Below are 22,891 nucleotides of genomic sequence, written 5' to 3' on the forward strand. Positions count from 1 at the left end.
GAAGAAACACTTCTTTAGGCATCTACATAATTGGTAATAACTGACAAATACTGTTTAGGCTTTTAGTTAAATTAAATTTAGAAATAATTATTGAACTTTAATGAAAAACATATTCAAAGTCACTCTACTGCAGTTTTCTTTTGTATATGGTAGGTATATCTGATTTATAGTCAGAATCAAAACCTGGAATAGACTATAACGGGATGGCTTCCAGATCCAAACTACACATTGTTGTGGGTTGAATATCCTTACTGCATTTTCCTTTTGCATTGACCTGCGTTGTAGTAATTAGTAAATTTTTCAGAAACATCATGGAAGGTTTTTACACAGTTTGTTTATTGCGGCATCAATGCGGAATACCTCATGCCATTGCTTTGGTAAATGTCATAATTCTTCAATTATGTTTTATGTTTAATGGACTCTCACTGTACAGCTTTCAAACCACTGCATCATCAGATCCACCAGTCCCTTGCCTCATGTTGCAATCAGAGAAAGTTGAGATTTTATACTTTCCAAGGGTCCTTTGACATTACAGTGTACATGAAGACTATGTAAAAAAGGATACATTTGGAGTGCTATTCAGCAGCAGAATACCGTATTATGCATGGCTCAGGTGGCAACACAGTACAGCCTTCATTTTGTAATGCTTCTGTCAGGTGGTCTTAAAAATGTTGTTTTTTGCTTAGTCAATGTTTTAAAACAGTTGCAAGCATCTTGATTGCATTAAAATCATTATTTGACCAGATATTTCTGGCAAGGGCTAATATGTGGGAATTAAAAGTCAAATGTACTGAATTTGGCAGTCATATTTAAACATTTCACATACATTCACTATCAGCTAATATTACTCTCCGTTCGGGGGTATTCCGTTCGATAGTCCCTGGATCTTTAGACTCTTCAGTAACTACAGAGACAGTGTCAAACATCTTTACTATTTATAACATTTTCATCTTCAGCAGTCGACAATCAGCAGTTTGTGGAACATATTCCCTTTTCAGTTGATCTGCTGTAGGAATGGCTCACACATTTGTGATACACTGATAATCTCGTTATCATGGCACCTGTCAGTGGGTGGGATATATTAGGCAGCAAGTGAACATTTTGTCCTCAAAGTTGATGTGTTAGAAGCAGGAAAAATGTGCAGCGTAAGGATCTGAGTGACTTTGACAAGGGCCAAATTGTGATGGCTAGACGACTGGGTCAGAGCATCTCCAAAACTGCAGCTCTTGTGGGGTGTTCCCGGTCTGCAGTGGTCAGTACCTATCAAAAGTGGTCCAAGGAAGGAAAAGCGGTGAACCGGCGACAGGGTCATGGGCGGCCAAGGCTCATTGATGCACGTGGGGAGCGAAGGCTGGCCCGTGTGGTCCGATCCAACAGACGAGCTACTGTAGCTCAAATTGCTGAAAAAGTGAATGCTGGTTCTGATAGAAAGGTGTCAGAACACACAGTGCATCGCAGTTTGTTGCGTATGGGGCTGCGTAGCCGCAGACCAGTCAGGGTGCCCATGCTGACCCCTGTCCACTGCCGAAAGCACCTACAATGGGCACGTGAGCATCAGAACTGGACCACGGAGCAATGGAAGAAGGTGGGAATGAATCATGAGTTCAAGGTGTTGACTTGGCCTCCAAATTCCGCAGATCTCAATCCAATCGAGCATCTGTGGGATGTGCTGGACAAACAAGTCCGATCCATGGAGGCCCCACCTCGCAACTTACGGGACTTAAAGGATCTGCTGCTAACGTCTTGGTGCCAGATACTACAGCACACCTTCAGAGGTCTAGTGGAGTCCATGCCTCGACGGGTCAGGGCTGTTTTGGGACCTACACAATAGTAGGCAGGTGGTCATAATGTTATGGCTGATCGGTGTACATAATAAAACTATAATCTGAATATGTATGGGTTGGTTTGTTTTTATTTAATTCTAGTTGTTCTTGGATGTGTGTATGAATTGTTATGATGATGTTATTAGGCTTTTATTGTTGTGTATAGGCAAAAAAACTGTGTTAGCATTCGTCTAAGAATAAAGGAATATGCTAAATAATTTTATTATTACTATTACTGTAAAATATAAGTTGTATACAAGGTGTAATACAGACACAGTGTTGTATCTAGAGGTGCTCAGATATCTGTTAATTAGCAGAGACTGAAAATGTTGAAAGAATAAATCAAAATCAAAATATTAAGACATAAGTAAGACCGTCAGGGTTACACAGCTTTAACTATGTGACACAATTAATAAAATGCAGAACCTGATATTGTAAGTTTCAGTGCAACAATGCATAAACTAATTATAAATGTTCATGGTTCATGTGTCTGGCAATGCAATCATAGGCTACATATTGCCTAATACAAACATATTGCCAGTTTTAATCCCAGTAAAAACCAGGAAATGTGTTCATAATAGACTGATTTAATCTCGTTAGATTGTGCAGTGAAGCAGTAAAATGGGCTTTTAAATCGACTGGCTGATTTTCTTTAAATATCACTGATACAACTACTTAGAGTTAGATAAGAACACACTGAATATATGAAATCCTTATCATGATGTAACAGGTTACATAGAGGCCATTCACTTTAAATGTATCCTTCTGATGAATTAAACACTATCCTACCCTGTGCACTAATACCATTAATTCCCAGATGCACAAGTAGTATTATAATTAGACTAAGCACTGCCTATTAAAATAGACTTTACAGTATATACCCAGCAAATTGTCAGTATTGCAGATGTGTGAAGACATGCATCCAAGTGCAGATGTTCAATACAAACTATTTACAGAGGTGTGTGATATAGTCTACAGAAATGAAGAGGTTTGTGTACCCTGAGTTTGAATCTTCTAATGTGCCAAGAAATTGTAATAGCCCACACACTGCACGAGGTCTTGCAATAAGTAGCTTTTTATCTGGTTTGAAATCCCAAGCCAGTATTATGTCCGTGCTCATTCGTTAGCAGGCGACAACCTCCTCACACAGACCTAGTCTAATAATAATAACCCTTCAAATAGTTTACTCCTATCTGCACAACAGTGGTCTTCTGGCTTACTATGTTTGTAGACAAATATCTAAATTAGCAACCCTTTACTTAATATTGTGTGCACCTAACTTATGGTATGCGGGTGCCTCATTTAAATGCATTCCTACGGATTAACAATATACATTTTATGACTTGATCATTGTAACACACACTGTGTTCCATAAGTTGCCTATCGCTACAGGCACTGCTGTTAGTGAATATCGGAGTAATTGGAGCTTACTGTGCACAATATAAATGAACTGCTATAAATGTTCTGCTGATACCTCATTATGGTGCCTTGATACAATACCTAGTGCAATATTATAATAAATACCTGCCAATTATTAAAAAATAATAATAAAAAAAAAAATTACAAAGGCTTAATACATGAATATATAACACAACTAGTGGAATGCTTGCTGTTTAATTATTGTTTATTTTTTATTTCCTGCATGGTCCTATGCAATTTAAAAAATATTGCCACAAACTATAAAAATTCAAATAAAACCAGTAAGGTCTGACATTGCAGTGTACAAGAAATCAGAACTTCGACCTTTGACCAAACAAACCCATTCATAGTTTAATTAATTATCAGAAGCTCTGTTCTACTAGTTATAAATAAAAGCAGAATAAGGAAAATGTTTTTAATTTGCAATTGGTGGGTAGCTTAATGTTTTGATTTATACTGAACAAAAATATAAATGCAACATGTAAATGAAATGAAAGATCCCAGAAATGTTCCATACACACAAAAAGCTTATTTGTCTTTTTCTTTTTTGGCAAACGTGTTTACATGCCTGTTAGTGAGCACTTCTCCTTTGCTAAGATAATCAATCCATCCACCTGACAAGGAGTGGCATATCAAGAAGCTGATTAAACAGCATGATCATCACACAGGTGCGCCTTGTGCTGGGGCAATAAAAGGCCACTCTAAAGTGTCCCATTTTAACATTTTCACGATTCATTATGAGAATATGATTATCCGTTGATCTACTTCAATTTTCTTAGATTGAACAAAGCTACTAAACATGACTTTTGTATTACTCAGGTTCATTTTAAGTCCAGTTTTCTTGCTTGCATCTGAGAGTTCTTGAAATTGGAGCTGCAGGTCCAAGGTGTTTTTGCAAATATGACGTCAGGTTGTTCAAATAAGCTCCATTTGAATACAAATCTTGATCAGGTCAGGTGGAGCCATACTGTTGATGAAGCATTGTTGTACACATTGAGAGTTATAGAGGTTTCCTATAGGTGTGATTTCTTAGAGCTCTGGTGACTGTTTGTATTGAATCAAATGCTTTCTCGTAGTCAACAAAGCCCAGGCACAGAGAAAGCTCATATTCCCTGCATCTTTCCAGTACTTCTGACAATTCCTATATGATCCTTTGTGTTATATCAAAAACTGAATTCTGTTTGTTCTCTTGGTTGGGTGAAGTCCAGGGTGTCTTGAAGGTGATGTGTTAATATCTTTTAAAATCCTTGTATAATGGGCCAATAGTTCTTCAGATCTTCTTTGTTTCCCTTTTTGTGAAGAATAGCGGTTCCATTGTTCCTCTTATCTGGTATGGATTTAATGTTGAGACATTTTGTGAAAAGATTTGTAAGAATAATCTATTTCTTCTACAGCTTCTTTTAGGATCTCCACTGTGATTCCATCATCTCCAGGTGTTTTTCTCATTTTTCATATATTTTATGGTATAGCCTACTACTGGAATCACAGCTGGTATTTCACTTGTGTTCATGGAGCCTTCCTTTTATTTACTGATATACTACTGTACAGGGTTTTGTAGAATACTTCCACTCTTCTGATAATCACATCTGTTTCTGATTGTTGTGCCATCATCATTTTTCAGGTCAAGGATTAGATTTTTTCCTATTCCTCTGCGTTGTTTTGCATTTTTGCATTATTTTCAATGGTTTATCTAATTATGTTGCAGTTAAACTTTCTTACATCTTCAGTAATACGTTTCCTTACTGTTTTATTCAGGTCAATGTAATAAATGTTTAATTTGGGGTCTTCACTGGTTTTCATTTCTCTTGATATAAATTAAAGTTGGATTTTGGTATTATGATATACCACTGATATCAGAACACTATCGAACTAACAAAGCTCATAATGAGATCGAAAATGTGAGACTGTGGCATAGCCTTAAAACACAAAAGAGGGTCATGGACACTGCTCGTCCTGCATTAACTGTATTCACTGTATTTACTCTATTCATTGTATTTCACTGTAAGGCTTTTTTGAAAAAAGTTCCAGAAGAAAATGAGCAGAAGAGTGTTTGCACCTTTTTTTTAACACCATTGGTGATTTGAGTTTAAGTATAGTGGAGAATAATAGATTAAGTAACTATGCACATATGTTGTAAGAATAATCGAGAAACATTTTGAAATTGAGACTAAAAAGATTACAAAAACAAATCACCTGTGCTCACTTGACCTTTTTGGACACAGTAATAACGCTATAACAGGTCAGCCCTGAATTCCCCAGTGATCTTAACGGCTACCATGTGTATTGGGGGTACATTATGCTAGCTTATGGAAACACACAAAAAAATCCTGTTGGAAACAGATGGCACATTTTCAGGTAATCACAGGAATCTGCTGACCTGTAAACAAAACTGGGAGCTCTTAATGCACCACACACTCCCTCCCTCCCCCTGAATAATCAGCCACTCACACCAAACCCAGCAGCAATCCATTATCATGACCTTTTCCTTGTTTTCGCCCCTGCTTCCGTGTGGCTTTTAAGGCGTTTCTATATTTAACAATGCACCCTTCAGCTGATGTGCCCCACCACTCATCTGCATGCAGTTCAAATTATTTTGTTTTTAAAGTAGACATTTGTCAGAGTGTCTAATTCCCAGAGATTTTTCATGAGCTGTGATGGAACATTAGACAGGCATTGCCGCTGTGTACACAATATAGCTGCAGGTATGGGGATGAAACTCCCTGCTTGCACAAGCTGTGAGATTTGAGCTGACAGTTCTCAACTAAATAGGCTTAATGTCAGCACAGAGACATACGATGTCAAAAAGATTCCCTTGCACTAATATGGCACTTAAAGCCAAGGGAAGGGCTTCTCAATTAGGTAAATGGCTTCATGGTGTGAATATGAAGGCTGTCACAGTGGTGTAGACTGAGTTACAGTGACAATGACAACTGCAGGGTTAAGAGCCCATTCATACCTGAGGGGTTCAGCAACTACTATTATTATTACTATTATTAGTAGTAGTATATGGCCTTTCTCTAAATAGTTAGCGGACGTCTGAAAAAATACTTGATATTGTAGCACGACAAACTAAAATGGGAGCAGAACCCCACCAGTTTTTCCCAGAATGCTTCTTCAAACCTGGTGTGAATATCTGCTTTCTGTAGGACTCTCCCTCTATCAGGCCCTGCTTAATCCACAAGCACAACTTATCCATTGTGTACTTTGTTATATGTTGCTTTTGTATTCTATCTATATCTCAAGGCTACTCATTTTAATATGGCAGGTCTCTGAACATTAAATGGTGTATGGAATGAAATGAGAAAAAATAAAAGTTGTTCACAAACCACACGCAATACAATGGAACAAAACAGTGAGAGAAAAAAAATAAAAAATCTAACATGAAATGGCAACTTGATAAGTAAAAGTTCCAAGTACCCCAAAGCTTGGTTTCATGAATCAGGTTTACGACTTTAAAAGCTGGGAAAACTTCCTGAGGTTGGCATACTTTTATGACAGTTTATGGCTTTTTTTTTTTCGTTCTACATGAAATATTTTGTTTTCAGTGAGCTGTTTTTCTGACACAGTTTCTTTATGAAACTCAGTCAAAGGAATTAGAAGTAGAAGGGAATTGTTTAAAGCAGCATGACCCATGTAAACTGAGTTGTGATGCAGGAATTTAAACAAGGCACAAGAAAGGGTAATTTGGGGTCTGAAGCGTACAACCCTGCGCAATCCGCTGTGGCAGGCTTTCATGCATGCAGATCACTATTACATTTCAATTACTCTCGGCTGCCACCAGAAACATAAACTCTGAAAACCATTTATCATGATATCAAATCTAGTTGGCCATGTGTAAACATAAATTTAAAAGTAAATTATAATCTGTAATTTATTGAAGAGGAACGCAGGATGAATTCGTAGAAAAAAAACCTGATGGCTCAGAGGTAAAGTTAATATGAATAAAAGTTATAATTAATTAGATTTAGAGCTTAGCAGACTCTACAAAGAGGAAATATGATATTAAACTCAGAAGATGAAATGTACGTCAGTATTTCTTTCCGAAAGACAAATAAACAACCAGAAAGACAAGGACTGTAGGTATGTTGAAATGTTTCCCATGAGAGAATATTTAAATAAGGGCATACCCAAAGCAGAAAAAACATGTAGGCCCAATCTCTAACCACAGCAAGGCCTTTGAGAAAGAGGGCACAAGTGTCAAGTGTCAAGTATCAAGTAAAATAATTGAAACAGAAATATTGTACTTACGAACAGGAGCAGCAGCATTGGTGTTACTATTATACCCTGGAAAACAGAATAAGAAAAAATGATTGGTATCTTGTCAGAACAGCAATGCTCTTTAATCTTTTGTTATAAGGGATTTATTTAGTATTACTAAATAATATTGTACAACAGAAATTATTAATCTTTTCATGTTTTTGCACTGTGATGTTGAACTTTTGAGATCAGAATTAATATATTATGCAATATAATGGATACAATCATGATAATTTTAAAAGGCAGCAAAATAAGATGGTTGTCAAGTGATTTCAGGTCACAGAATTAATAGCTTTCAAAGGGTTTCAAATATATGAAGTATCCACATACTGCATTTTCAAAAATATAAATTAAGTGATTGGGTTACAAAAGTCAGACTTTAAATATCACAGTGGGACATACTTCCTATCTTGCTCCTGTTGAAAATGCATGTTGGTTATGTGTGACTGTTACAAAAATATAGAAAATCTAAATGCAGTGTAAAAAAACACCAACAACAACAACACTTTCAATAGAATACCTTTCAGTAGAATTTGCTATATTGGTTTTTAACAGTGAACAGCAATACTATCACACACAGCTCTCCAGATGTGAAGTAATCTATGCAAGTCTGGATCTGCAGACAATGACCACTTAAAGCCCAATGTCCTGCTCTCTAATATTCGAGAAAGCATTCGGGTGATCTATTATTCCATCTGCCACAACAACTCTGGCCACCTATCACTGCTTTTCTGAGGTCTCCCTTTTTGATACATTTGCACCTCTGAAAAGAGTGCATGCATGTCATCTTGTGACAAGCAAATGCAATGAAGGGTTTGGTATGTCTTCAATGATATAAATAAACCTGACTGCCAGAGCTGAAAAAGCACGTAGCCAAGTAGTCTGGCTGGCTGGCCGAAGGAAAAAACTATGATATTTTCCAGGAATGGAAATGTGCTTTAAAAAACAACAACAAAAAACGCCTTCTTCAAAGGGAGAAATAAAAAGCCAATTCACCTCCCCTTCACCACTATGTAGTATATACACAATTGATGGTTTAAGCAGCAAATAATACATGTTCTATATACACACATTCTACATGTGTACAAAACTCATGACAATACATTAAACATCACTACAGTAATATAAGGCAAATGTTACTTTGAACTGTTGAGAAATCTGTCATTACCTTCATTTAATTATGGTTCCAAACAACTAATTAAAATACTGGTGTTATGATTCCATTAGTTATTGTTTTTTTTAAAAATATTTATAATGATTGTTTTCTAATTATTACTTTTGATGGAGATAAAATATTAATTTGAAAAAAACTGCGAAAATTAGAGACAATACGCACATGTACATATATAAAAAAATAAATAATGTATTATTTATTTGTTTATTTTTAAAGTTGTGAAGTATTGCAATATCGTGTGGCAATTTTCAATAACATGAGTTCAGAGCTCCACATTCTCATTAATTTAGTAAGTATTAATGCATCTAAACACATTTACACTTATTCTGCATTTCTTTTTTTAATAACTATGGTGAGGCAGTAATGATGACCTGTACTATTAATTAATTCATAGAACAAGAACTCCCTTTAGTACATAACAGAATAACAAATATTTTCCACTCAACAATAATATGAATAACCAGGTTATATAACACTCTAGCAGATTAAATGACACAATCAAGAGAAAATCAATGTTGGTTTACTTTGGGGATGTAAACATAGCTGCCGGTAACATAACTTTTCTTTTCTTTTCTATTTTTTTTGGTGCTTCTTCTTCTTTATAAACCTTGGGACAATGTTTAAGTATTTAATCAAGCCTGGTTTACTTGCTTGCGTCTCAGGAGGCTTCCACTCAAAGCAAACAAGGTGTGCATTGACACAGAGCTAACCGCTGCAGGCTACACCGAGACAGGGGCTGAGCTGTCAGGGTGGGTATTCCAGCTGAATTGAATGCTCCTAAAACCAGAAGTCAAACAGTTGATAGCACCAACATGACACGCATGCTTGTGATCCCTTTCGCTTTCTGAAATCGGCTTCTCCGACGAGTAAACGGTCTAAATAAAGCAAAACTACGGCACGACACTTAATTGATTTGTACACTCTGTCCCAGGTGACAAAGGTAACTGACGCTGCCCAAAATGCTTTTACCATGTCCACTTGGAGACATACAGTTACTCCCTGACTTAACTGCAACCTCTGCTCTCCTGGTTTTACTTAAATATCAAAATAAGAACCTCAGTCCTGCTAATCAATCATGCAGAGGTACATGGCTGCGAAAACTGAGAAGAAATGTCCTGTAAACCCTTTGGGTGTTTTTATTCAATTAATACAGACCTCACACAATTCAGCTTCTTATACACAGGCAGCCCCATCAATAGGGAATACATGCAGACTCAAAGATCACAAAATAAGACCATTGTTCTTCAAGGGCTAATTATACTGTCTTGATGCTTGAAGTTGTACGATTCCTCAATGTGAACAGTGTTTGACCAGAATGCATCTGAATGAGAGTTTATCACATTCTTATCCAGAATATAGATACACAGCTAAACAAACTGGATTATTATTATGATTATTTATATTATTAAATAACACATTGGAATGAAATCAGCTGCTACAACTCTGGCAATGTTGTTTACATCGTACAATCGATCTTTTAATGGGGGGGGGGTACAAAAGTGGTGACACTTTAGTGGGAGAAACAAAAACCTACCTGTCTTAACAACACCCTAATACAAAAAGCAAATACCTAGACACCTGCTATGTTCAATAAATTGTGTTAAACTATAACTCAATGATAAGACCCTCTACAGTAAATGTAATTGGTTTGTATTCAGAAATAGCCCCATATAAGGCAAAGTTAGTGTGAAGCACATTCAAAACCTTTCACAAAGCAGCCAAGTTCACATTGTGCAACCTCCAATTTATGAAAACAAAGGGAAGAAACAGACACTTGGTTAGCAACTCAGTTTCATCTCAGTGTGACATTTTCCCTCAACTTGAAAGGAAACAGCCTTCTGCATCTATTTTCCCATTCTATCTTATCAGTTGCATTTAGCAGATAACGAGAATAATAACGCATATCAAAGTAACACTTTTGTCATGTTGCATTAGAATATTTCCTTTTCACTTATTTATTTTTCTAGATCACAGATTGTTTTCTTATATGTGGAGTGAAAGACAACTATTAAAATATGAAAGGTATGTTTTCACAAAGCCTGCCAGCTGTTAATTCCTAAGTACTGAACCTCCTACTCTTATCCCTACACATTTCATCTTAGTTTTTATCAAGCTGTCTTATCTAGTTCCGTGGTCTGCTTTCTCTCCGTCTGGGCAGACTTTTACGGATTTAAAAAGACTGCAAAAACTACTCCAACTCAGGGATGGAAGTCTGACAAAGCCAATTTACAGGGACACAGCATTAGTTCTCATAAGTGTAATCAATATTTTATGAATTATGTTCATGAAAGAAATAAATGAAGTTGAGGCAGATTTTACATATGGGATTGATATTACATGTATCACATTAAAAACAAATACAGCTTCCATGTACTATAGCTCTCAAAAACCAAATCCCAGTACGATACAATAAAATATATACTGAGTGAAACAGAATCTTTATCTCAGCCCAGTTGCTGCCGTGTGCTTTGCTTCATTTGGTTGTTCTTCGCAAAGTGTGCCGAGATACAGGTGAAATCTTGGAGCCGGGACAGCAGTTTCAGGAAAATACATACAGTTATTCTATCTTTTCACACAACAATGAAACCACAAATTGCATATAATATTACTCATCAAGTTTTATAAGAAGTTACCAACTTCAAAGTTTCCATGAATGCAACATTTATTCTTTTTAATGCTCAAAACTCTAAGCCCTAAAAATCAGGTGTCATTTAAACAATCAACAAAATTGTCTCTCAGGCACCTCTTTGTGCTTTTTAAGAGTTACTAAAACTTGTCTGAAGATCTACAACCCAAATATTAAGCAATCGGCCATCTTCAGTACAATGCTCAATCATATTCCATAGGGCAATGTCTGGTCAGTCCATCTTCTTCCCATTCTGAATCCCACCCTGTAGAAAGTCTTGTTAGGAAGATCCTTTTTCGTATTGAGTTAGAGGAAGATGTCTGTTGCAGAGCTCCGTATGGGGTTGGTTAGGGAAAGGAGCTTCCAGAATCCCTTCCCTAGTTGGAAGAAGTGCATCGATGGTAACAATCCAAGGCCTCTTACACTTCTGTCGGCTCCTCTGGATCTTTCTTGCTGAGGATTTCCTCAAGGCATCATATTTATTATTTGCCCTCTGATGTCAATGGTTTAGGTCCTAGTTATGGATTGGAGATACAGTGTAGCATTGGATTTTACAATTTAAATGTATGGTTTTATTCTTTCTACTACAACTTTAGATGATGCTCAATGCTCTATATATTTCCTCTTTCCTGGTCTTGCGAATGTCACAACTTACTGGTTGGCATCCTTGCACTTCCATGATTGTACCCTACAACTCCTTTCTCTTCTGCAAAGAACTTTCATGTTTCTAATCTCAACCATTCTTTGTGTTCTCTCTTTCTGTAGCCAAGGGTTGAAATGCTGGTCTTATGATATGCCATTTACTACTGAGGTTTCCCTTGGGGTTTAGTCTCCTTCAGCTGCATCCCTGAAGTCTACCAAGACCTGTTCAGCAGCTGGAGGGTGAAGATTCTTCCCTCTTCTAGGTCCTTCAGCATCAAAGAATCTTTGAACTTTCCAGAGTCTCAGCTTAATTGAGGTTGTTGCTTTTGCAGACCTTGCAATATTACCAGTAGATGCATTCCTGGTAAAATATTGTAAGTATTTCAAATAAATACATTACAAAAGTAAAGTTAATGTACGTTATTATATCAGGAAAACTCTCACTCTGAGAGCTGATATTTGTACCTTTTCAATCTCATTTCAAAATATTTAAAAACAATTCATCAAGATGTGTTTACCTTGGTTTCATGTATTAGTGGTTAAAAGTAAACTGTTTATAACATATTGAGACAAGTCCAGATACCTTAAATCTTCTGTTAATATCATGTTTGATCAATATATAACTGAAAAATCTTGCAGCTCCATATTGCGTAGAGATCAAATTGCTCTTTCACCTTCAAGTTCAATGATCATTTACTGCCTTTGAAAACGTTATTGAAAAAGACCTCAGTTGTGTACAATTGATTGTTAACCGCTAACAGCTTTGGAATATTTCTGTGTTTGACCTTGTCCTCTGTCTTACATTTATATTTAAGAAGCCAGCAGTATAGATCATTAATCTACCTATTGTTAAAGAAATTACAGTAGTAGTCCGTGATATCTCACCAATATTTAAGTCCACAAATAATGTCTCTTTATATGAGGTTTAACACCAACTCCATATACGTCAGGCTCTTATTTTTGGAAATCAGTCAACCAGAGGATACGGCTTTGTTTCAGTTCCCTTCCTATCATACAGTTGTAGACAAAAGCATTCACACCATCCATTTCAAGTAAATGGGTGCATGTGTATTGAACTACAGTGCTACAATACTAATTACAAGAAAATCTGAACTGGCACTTTCTTCTGCATTTATATATATAATTTTAAATACAGGTGAATCAAGTATTTCCAAATGCAAGCCCTGGAGTTTACGATTTCTTCCAGCAAGGTACATCTGATGAAAATGAAGACATGCATTCCAAGAACGAACAATTTAAGTCTCCTACTATTCAACAGCATTGTGTACCACTGTGCTCCACATGGCTGGAGAACGAAACCCCCAGGAAGTCATGGGTGTCACCTTCAGCTCTGACCCACTAAAGAACAGTCACCCATATGGAGGTCAACCTAAAACTGAGCTTTCAGTGCACTGAAAAAGCCACCCTCTGCTTTTCCTAAGAGAAGAGCTGGGTGGTTGACAATCAGGTCAAGAACAAGAGGTTTTATTTACTGAACCCTTGCTTGCCAGTTCTGTTTGAGTGAGAACTGTCATGCAGGAGCGTGCATGATTCACAAAGTCTAGGCACCAGCTGGAATGATCAGGAGGGAAGTGGGATCAGGAGTCCCATGCGAAAGACATTCCTGGATTTTAAGCATAAACTAAAACATACATTTATATCTAACTTATGACTGCTTATGACTGAAGATTACCAAAGCCTTCCTCGTTGTACAGGGGAAGATGTGGTTTTTAGCAGATGATTGCGACCCAAAATGGGGGTGTACATCCTGTCCACATACTGAGGGTCTCTGGTTCAATGGGTAGATTGTGCAGGATTTAAACGCCCTGTGTTTTCATATCACTTATATATATATCTTCAGCAGTGAGCAAGTGGGCAATGAACTCTGGTATAAAACTCACAAGCGAGAGCCTGGGGGCCTCCCTCAGAGAAGCAGCTTTTTCCACAGAAGGGCTGTGATGATACAGAGAGGGTTTCGGCTGTGTCTGTATTCGGCCTGCATATCTGCAGATGTTACCAGCCCTTTCCTGTGGATATCTAGGCAGCTGTGAGGATAACTCCAAAGAAACCGCCTTGTGTAGTGCAACAGCACGCCTCAATTTGAAAACTGCTCAACCCCACCAGCCTCATTTTATTATTTATTTAAAACCTGTGCAAAATATGTGTTCTATGTCGTGAAGTATCAATAACATTTCTGTTGATGAGAAATGTGTGACACTGTGATAATAAATTACACCTTTTAAGGTACATTTTAAAGGGGGTGGCATTATTTATTTGTCCTAGTCCATGAAGCACCACTTCAAATCAAATCGAATACACTGATACTTTGTGAAATGCTGTGATATGAAAAGCTCACCTATCTTATATGCTATTCAGCCAGCAGATGGCGAATTTTCTGATATTTTTTACCAAAGATGTGCATGCTGTCTAGTTATAATTCTAACATTGCCTTTCATTCACACACTTTTTCTTTTTATTAAAGATCAGAAACTGCAAAAAGTGCAAAAAGAGGAAACAAACCATTCAAAATGTGTTTATTCTTATTGATGTTCAATCTCATAACACTAGGATAAATGTATAAAAAAGTATTAATTTGTCAGATAATTAGATGCAAACACACATTTATCTACATATATACACACACATGACAATAATTACAATTCCACCATCGTCATGATAATAATAATAATAATAATAATAATAATAATAATAATAATAATAATAATAATAAATCAGAGAATAGTGCATATTTTCTCTTCACTTTCCTATTTTTTGGTAAGACTTTATTCTTCCACTAGATGGCGCTTTAGTCCTTCAATTAAAACAACCCCTAACTTCCACATTGTGAAGCAATGATTGAAGAAGAAGCTTCATCAGTGTGAATATCAGTTAGTCCTTAGTCCTTAATCACTATATTGTATCATTTCCTCTTCCTTTAAGTGTCTCTTCAGGTTACAAGAGTGAAATATTGTTAAGAAAATAATTATTTATATTGATATTTAATTTAATAAAAAGGTTTATTTAACAAAATTATGATTTTTCAATTTCAATTTGAAATTTCAGCTCAAAATCAGTTCCTATTTATCTGACTATGTATGTTTGTATACATCTAATGTATTTGCAATATTGTATGGATTGCATGGTTTACTGCTGTGAAATATCTTTAATTACATCACTTTGAGGAAATACTTTTTTGAAACAACCTTTTTTATTTTAAAGGCACCTTAATAAAAGATAGTGTGTCAACTTTTAAGGGGGCTGTTAACAGCAGTCAGCTGGTAAATTGTGTAATATTCCAATACTATTTTCCTATACACAGCATACACTTACAATCTGTGGTGCCGTATAAAATAATATAATTAATCGAAATGCTGCAGATTGAAATGGTTTGCATAGATTCCTGCATATGACTTACATAAAACCGTGTACATGGGTAAAGACAAAATTGTGCTTACTTCCATGTACAGCTGTATTGGACGGTACTCACACATCCTTCATTTTTAAGGATGAGGGGGTGTAATCTCTGTGTGGCAGTCAATAGGTTACACACATCCTTACTTTACTCTGTTCAATTAACTGAAATTTGTATTTGTTTCTGTAGATTAAAACAGTGTTTAACAAACTCTGAAAATATAAAACTGATAAAACTGTAGTTAAATAAAAAATGAATCACTGAAAAACATTGTTAATGGTAAAGGGTGTGTAAAAACAAAACTAAATAATGACCAAATGTAACTTAATAAACGGAATAAAGAAATGAGACATCAGTAGTCTGTTTTCTCTAAACACAGTAGAAGCTACCTTGTTCTAGATTAATACCGATGCTGTTTATTTATGTCTTTTTGTCCAGCAATGCAGCAAAAACACAAGTCTGACACTGACATAATAGAAGACTGTCAAACTAGGTAACTAAATTGTAATAGCCTAAACCAAAAGTAGCATCCCTTACTTAACAGTAATCGCTCTGCTTAAATGATGACAAACTCGGGTCACACATTCTCTGTGTGTTCCGACTGTAAAAACTAAACTGGTTATTCTGCTATAGACACCAGGAGGGTTTAATGTCACAAAGGCTTCCAAATGCAATAAAATGTGCCTTCAGTATTGCTCAATCCAGCAACAATTGTGAAGACGTGTACTAATGTTTGTTAGTATGCAGGGTTTCATATTGGGAACAGGCAGACAAGTGTAATTTCACACCACTGCAACGCCTCCAGAAGTGTGATTGCACTACTTAAAGATGACCCTTCTCCAGACATTTAATGCATTTGCAGAGTCTTAGTTTGCACTATAATGACATTTTTCAAAATGAACTGAATAATCTGACCACAGACTTTTAACATCATATCAATGTGAATTTTATGTACACACCTGGTTTTTAGAGGTTTGTAGCTCAAAAGCAGAATCAGTATTTTAATCATTTGAAAGACAAATAATGATACGTCTCTCTTCAAATATATATACAATTGTATATACACACACACACACATTTTGCAGATTTGTGTACACAATTATTGTGCTGTAAAATAAAAATAAAATAAACAATTTTCCATTTGCTCCAAGTCTGGTTTTAATGGTAAGGAACAGCATATCATAAATTAAACAAAATGCACCAAAGAAATGAAATGAATTTGTGAATTAATAATGAATATTTTCCCCATGTCTGAAAAAGTAAGAATACAATGCAAGCTGCAGAGAACGGAGTGAAGCTAGCCATATTGATGTCAATGTAAAGCGCTGTGAAACAAAGATGCATTCTTTAGTTCATATTCCTTCAGTGCCTGTAACTAATGCAGATCGCAATGTTAACTGGGATAATTCAGCAGTTTATTTAAGTCGGGAGAAAAGAAACAGAGCTTTTTATAAGTAATTAATACAAATATTATTATTCCATCTGGGAAAATAACGTATTTCACCTACAGAGGGATCATCTTAACTCTGCACAACGCAGGAGAGAACTGAAATTTGTATAAACTGCTTATTATATACGTATTCTGTGCAAACAATACAAGGGCAGACAGAGATACTGGGTGAGTGCAGACCTGAGAGGAAACAACTGGCAGCGTTTGGGGACAGAGTTAGGTGTATGATGAAAGTATATGTTATGCTGAATAAAATGGGAAGTGTTTCATGAAAGATGTGGATGCGCTTTACTGATCACTCAGTCTCGTCAATTTGATAACTCTTCGCAATACAGAGTCTCCAATGTAAAAATGTTTTTATAAATACATAAATAAATAAGATCAAATATAAGTGCTACAGGCCATGCAGGCTGCATTCAAGTGCCGCTTTATGGGTTCATCAGGTGAAACGTTTGAGATCAGATGCTTTTCCTTAATCATTAGCCTTCCTTACTGATTTAAAGAATTAAATTGGAATTGGCCACTTCAAATTTAGGAGGAAAATAGATGCAACAAATACATTTAATTTAGCAAGAGAGAAAAAAAAAGCCCAAATAAATTACAAATAAAAGGAGTTAATTCAAGGATGGGGTTAATTCCTGACTGCTGGAATAAGGAGATGCCACCAGATGCAACTGATTCATCTTCATCAACAAACAATCCAGAGGCTGCCGTTATTGGAAGACTGAGGTCAAGGGGGAGCGCATCACACGGCGCATCACCCGGCACTCGCGGCTCTCTTTGTGATCCATTACGGTTAAAGGCCGCAACATACTGCACTGTTACATGTGATCTTAAAGGATTTACTAAAAGCAAAACAAAAATCTACCTAAATCAACTCCTATAGGACAGCAGACACCCCTGAAAATGCAATTGAAGGTTCTGGTGTCTATCTTAAGCCATTCGGTGTGATAAAAGTGATAAATTTCCTCCCTCATAGAGAAAAAGGGAAGCGGTATGTGATCCAGAATTTTTTTGTAGCCTATCTGTGAAGATCCATGGCTGCCCCACTAGAGGATAGTCAAAGCATTATCATGATAATCAAAGGATTAGTTCTTTGTTATCGGATAAAAAAAAGAAGGGATTAAAGCCAGAAATGAACTGAAAGTCTTACAGGTTGTTTCACTGTGACGGACATTGATGAGCCAAACCCCCTCCCTCCTGATACCAAAGCTTTGATAGTTGGAACAATAATTTAATTCATGAATCATTTATATTAATTTGAGTACTGTATGTCAATAACTCCTTTTCACATTTTATAATTTTGGAGTTAATTGGGACCACTGGTATTTCAATTGATTAATAACAAGTAAAGCAATTGACAAACATAATACACACACTCATATATACATATCCCTGTTAGAGTGCACTGTTAAGGTAGTATAATAAATAAAAGACACCATGCTACATTTAATTCAATACGTTCAATCTGTTTTGAGTAAGAATGTTGCATGATTAAGAATTGCAGGCAAAGAAATCCATGTAGTGCATGACAGGGCCATGATAACCCTCATGGCCAGACTGTTTTTTACGCCCACGTGCACAATGAAAAGCAACAACAACTGTATCGTCCTTCACAGGACCTCGACCTTTGCTAGTCGAATAACCTTACCAGGTCAGCCTTACTCCTTCTCTCCCCTGGCTCTGCCTGCGCTAGGCTGCCTCACTCCCAGACTGCACACCTAAGGGGGCAATTACTGCTAAATAGGTTGCTGATTTTGGAAATCTGGCCTTCTTGCTCATCATCTCGTAATGGGCTGAGATGAGCGGTGCTCGTTTTGCGTCAACTACTGACAGAGGCCTGATGGAAATGAGCCTGTGGTCGCTCTGCCCTCAGCTGAATGTGAATCATGGTCTCAGGGGGCCAAGTTCAGTGTCAGTTTAAGGCGACCCATGGCCAGACTGAATCCTGGCTGGAAAAAGTGTGTGTGGGGGAATAAAATCACACCGGGAATAACTGCATTGATTGAACGGCCCCTGGTAGCTTAAATGTACTACAAATTATAATACAGACATTTAAAAAAAAAAAAAAAAAAAAAAAAAAAACTAAAATACTAAAACAAAAGAAAGCCACTAGGCCTATATGCAGGGGTGAGTCTGTCACCAGCGATTTATTGGATGCGAGTTTTTCACTTTCCACAAGGTGAGCAGTCGACCAGAGGGAGACCAAGATAAATGTAGAACTGGCAATTCTCTACCATTTTTTTTTTCCTACGGACCCTTCACACACACCCCAAAAGACAATCCCCTAAACCACTGCCAGTAATGATTGTTCACTGGACAGCCCCTGGTATAATCTCAATTACGGTTTAATTTCCTCTATAGTATTATCCTCTAGGCGTAATTATCATTACACTTCAATAAAATAAAAAATAAAAAAATCTGGAAAAAAAAAAACAGACTTACTTAGATATTAGTATTTAAGCATTAGATTAAAATCTTTTTTTTTATTATTACAAGACTTAATTCTGTGCTTTGGCATACATTTCGTTCTGCTCATCAATTATGAAAAAAGATGCTGCTATGAAATACCACTGAACAGGATTTTATCTAAATTAAATTACTCTCCCTTACACTTCCCTGTGAGCCAATCAAGAATAATACAAAACAAATATGATCTGTTTAATGTAAAGGCCAAATGTTTTCTGTGCCAGGCCATCATAATCTCACACTTGATTGAAATACTTTTAAAAGACTTCTGCACCTTTTTACAAACACCAATTAAGCTACAGAAACTATTTTTTTAAAGAAACTGACCAAGCTACATTTGCAGGATGAACAGAATAGGTTAACAGAGGAAGAAGAAGCTCTTTCCAAGGCTAGGGATTGGCAGATGAGTGAAGGATGCAAGTGTGCAGTTATAGAAATAAGATCAGTACAGCAGGACCCACAGTCTGAAAGTCACAATGAGATGTTCTTTGAAGTGATATCAAATTCCCAGAAGCCAAGAGAAAAACTGTCTGGTTCAAACTCAGGTGAAGAGAAGTAGGAGATTGAAATACATAACAAAATAAATGCATACATAAAAACATAAAACAAAAGCAAAACCGTGAGCTTGTCCATAGGTTCGATGGCAACCAGGTTCTCCTCGGTGTCAGTTTGCTCTCCAGTTATGTGCTCAACAAAACAAATCCATTTAGTGAGGCACATGAACATCTGAACTGCAAGGTGGGCAATCCACGAACCCCAAAGGTAATGTATTTGGCAGTACAAAAAGCAGCACAGCTTAAACACATTTCATACCATAAGGTGCACATGGGTCAGGAAGCTGGGACACAAAGCTGTACAGTAGTTAACATGCAGGAGCTTATTTCCTGATTAGTGCTTTTTAATAATGCACAACGCACATGGGAGCACACAATTAGGGTTGTTGAGATATGTACAAGGCGGCTTATTCTGTGAGGTGTGCTCGATCAAGCTGTAATTATGAATAATATACTTGTTTTATACTATGAAAAACAAAACTAGTCGTGGCTTGCAAACGTAAGTTAAAATATACTGTGAGAGGGAGAGAAGGTAAGGGCTTTAATGTGCAGCATTAATGAGCGCTGTTATCTTTATTGTAAAACAGCAACAGAGTAATTAGGTATATAATTTAACCTACAGCAGTGTGTGGTGCTTTAATGCTGCGTATGCTGGTTTCTTAGCTGACGTGGATTTTTTAGGGTATTAACCCGATGATGAGTGGTACGGGGGCTCATGCTGAACCCCAATTCATGGTGTTTGAAGGTCATTTTCCTACAGCGTCCCTGGATGGGATGCTGGGAAATGTGAATGAATGAGTCAATGGCAGCAGAGGAAAGTACAGAAGAACACGTTGGCTTGTCGAGTGTGGTTGTGGGGAAACTGTGCTAGCCCTCCTCTAGTCGTTACAGTGCTATTAAAGCTCAAAGAGATGACACAAAATTCACCTTTCACATCCTGTCACATCCACATCTATCACCGCCCCAAGTTGGAGTAGAAATACTAATTGGGTTAGTAGCGGATAATTCCTTGAGACATTTATATGCACTGTCAAAAGAGTATAATTGGTAGACTCTATCAATGTGTCTTAAGTTGTATATGATGCATAGAAAAGACACATAAAAGTTCAGTGACATTGGAAATGGGTCACCACTCAAGTACTCATGCTTTCCAGTAATCCATTAAGTGTTTTTGCTTCAATATTTCTAATAAGCACAGGCAAATTAGTCTCTGGCTCTTTCCGTCTAACTTAACTATGCATACACTCCAAGAAAAGAAGAAAACGGAGAAGCTGACAGATAGTTAACCTTAGTGCAGGCCACCCTCCAACACATCACACCCTTGAACACCCTTCCACAGTTTAAAGCAGCGCACACGCTTATGTTTGGAGGCTCAGAAGGCAGGCAGGGTGATGGATCTGAAACTCTAAGTGAATCCATATTACATGTGTACTGTGCTGTCTGTCTGGCCTCAGGTCATCAATTATGAATAGAAGTATACAGCTACAGAAGTAGGCTGTGTCATAAGCTTGTAAAAGGTTTCTTAAAAGGAACAAAAACACAGGTTTGCCATTCGAATGCATTCCTAGGACAGCAATTGAACTGCATTTTTGCTGCTGGAAAAGGGTGAATTGTGTTAAAGGAGCTTATCAATTGATTTTTCACATTGTTAGACAGTATTTGCATGTATGGTCCAATTGGAGAAAAAGGGAAAAAGTTGTCTTGAAGTTGTTTTTAGAGTCCTCGTTCACTAGATACAAACATTATATTCAGGCCACACTGCACAGATTAAGGCAAGACTCAGAACATACAACTTTCCTTGTGTTTTCTGAATGCAATGTTACTCAATTGCAGACTCAACATCATTTTAGTCACCACTGCCCAGGGATCGAGTTCAGATAGATGAAGCCAAAAAAAAACATAGCTAAACTAAATGCTTGTGTTAGGGTCATCGTGCCTGGTGAGTGAAGTGCTGAACTAAAGGCACAGCTCACTTCTAAATAACCCCAGTCTATGATATCTAGTTTCTTTGACAGGGTTGTCACAACTGTATTCAAACTCTGGCATTCACATCTCTGAGGTTATTGAAACACGTTTGCATCAAAAGAATTGAACGCCTCAGAAAAGGAGTCAATCACAAAAACACGAGAAACATACTAAATCCGTAAAAACATAGGAAAAAACATGAGGAACATGCATAAACCCATATTTCACCTGCAAATCTCATGCTATAACCTAAACGGAGAGCTTTTACTTATGTGGGCTCAGAGAGAGAGACATGGAGTCATTTTGTCTTTTGTCAATTAAAATGTGAGTTACTAATTTAATTGAATTGTAAATGCAGTAGTAGTAGATAATGTTAATTTTAGTTCTTAAAAGTTATTCAAAGTACAGTAAAAATGGAGTGTAGTCAATCTAAAACAGTGCGACTGAATAGTCTAACACTTTCACTGGTAGAGGTAAAAACAAATATCCTTGCATGTTTTTTTCTTCTTCTTCTTATTATTATTATTATTATTATTATTGTGCTAAATCTCCTGATGCAAGTTGAAGAGGGCACAAAAATATCTCCCAAAAAAACAGAAATGTCAGTTCTGCTGCAACATTCATGGAAACAGCGTGGTATCAAGAAAAACAGAGATTTAGTTTGTCATGTTAAGAACGCTGCATGGCACTTGTCAATAAAGCTGTTGCCAAAAGCCAGTCACAGAAGCAAAGGAGCTCTTCTTGCAATGGGAAAACGAGAGCCGAAAAAGCTGATGCTGCTTCACCGACTGCAAGCAGAAAAGAGCATCTAACCAACCTCTGGAAACTCTCTGGAGCCTAGGACAGGAAGATGAGAAGCCAGAACAATATCCATTGTCTACTACTGAAAATCTCATGCCAGGTAATTCACATTCTTAAAAAGTGACCTCTCAAAGACCCCCTAAAGCCTTAGAAAAGCTTTTGGATATACCTTGGATGCTATACAGCTATGGGCCACCAAAAGAAAAGTGAATGAATTTAAGTTACTACTGTTAAGAAAACATATTTGTCTAAACATTCAACATCCAAAAAGAAGGATACCCTGGGAGGAAGATAGTAAT

General features: G+C 36.8%; 1 protein-coding gene across 1 annotated transcript in view; it reads right to left on the bottom strand.

Moving 5' to 3' along the window:
- The window catches only part of slc10a7 (solute carrier family 10 member 7), a 142,288-nt gene that overhangs the window by 36,303 nt on the left and 83,094 nt on the right, over nt 1-22,891 (bottom strand). The window contains exon 6 of the mRNA XM_066718441.1: nt 7,491-7,526. Coding sequence (XP_066574538.1) covers nt 7,491-7,526 — 36 coding nt within the window. The remainder of the gene's footprint in view (nt 1-7,490; nt 7,527-22,891) is intronic.

Source organism: Amia ocellicauda, chromosome 12 (assembly GCF_036373705.1).
Source record: "Amia ocellicauda isolate fAmiCal2 chromosome 12, fAmiCal2.hap1, whole genome shotgun sequence".
Lineage (NCBI taxonomy): Eukaryota > Metazoa > Chordata > Actinopteri > Amiiformes > Amiidae > Amia > Amia ocellicauda.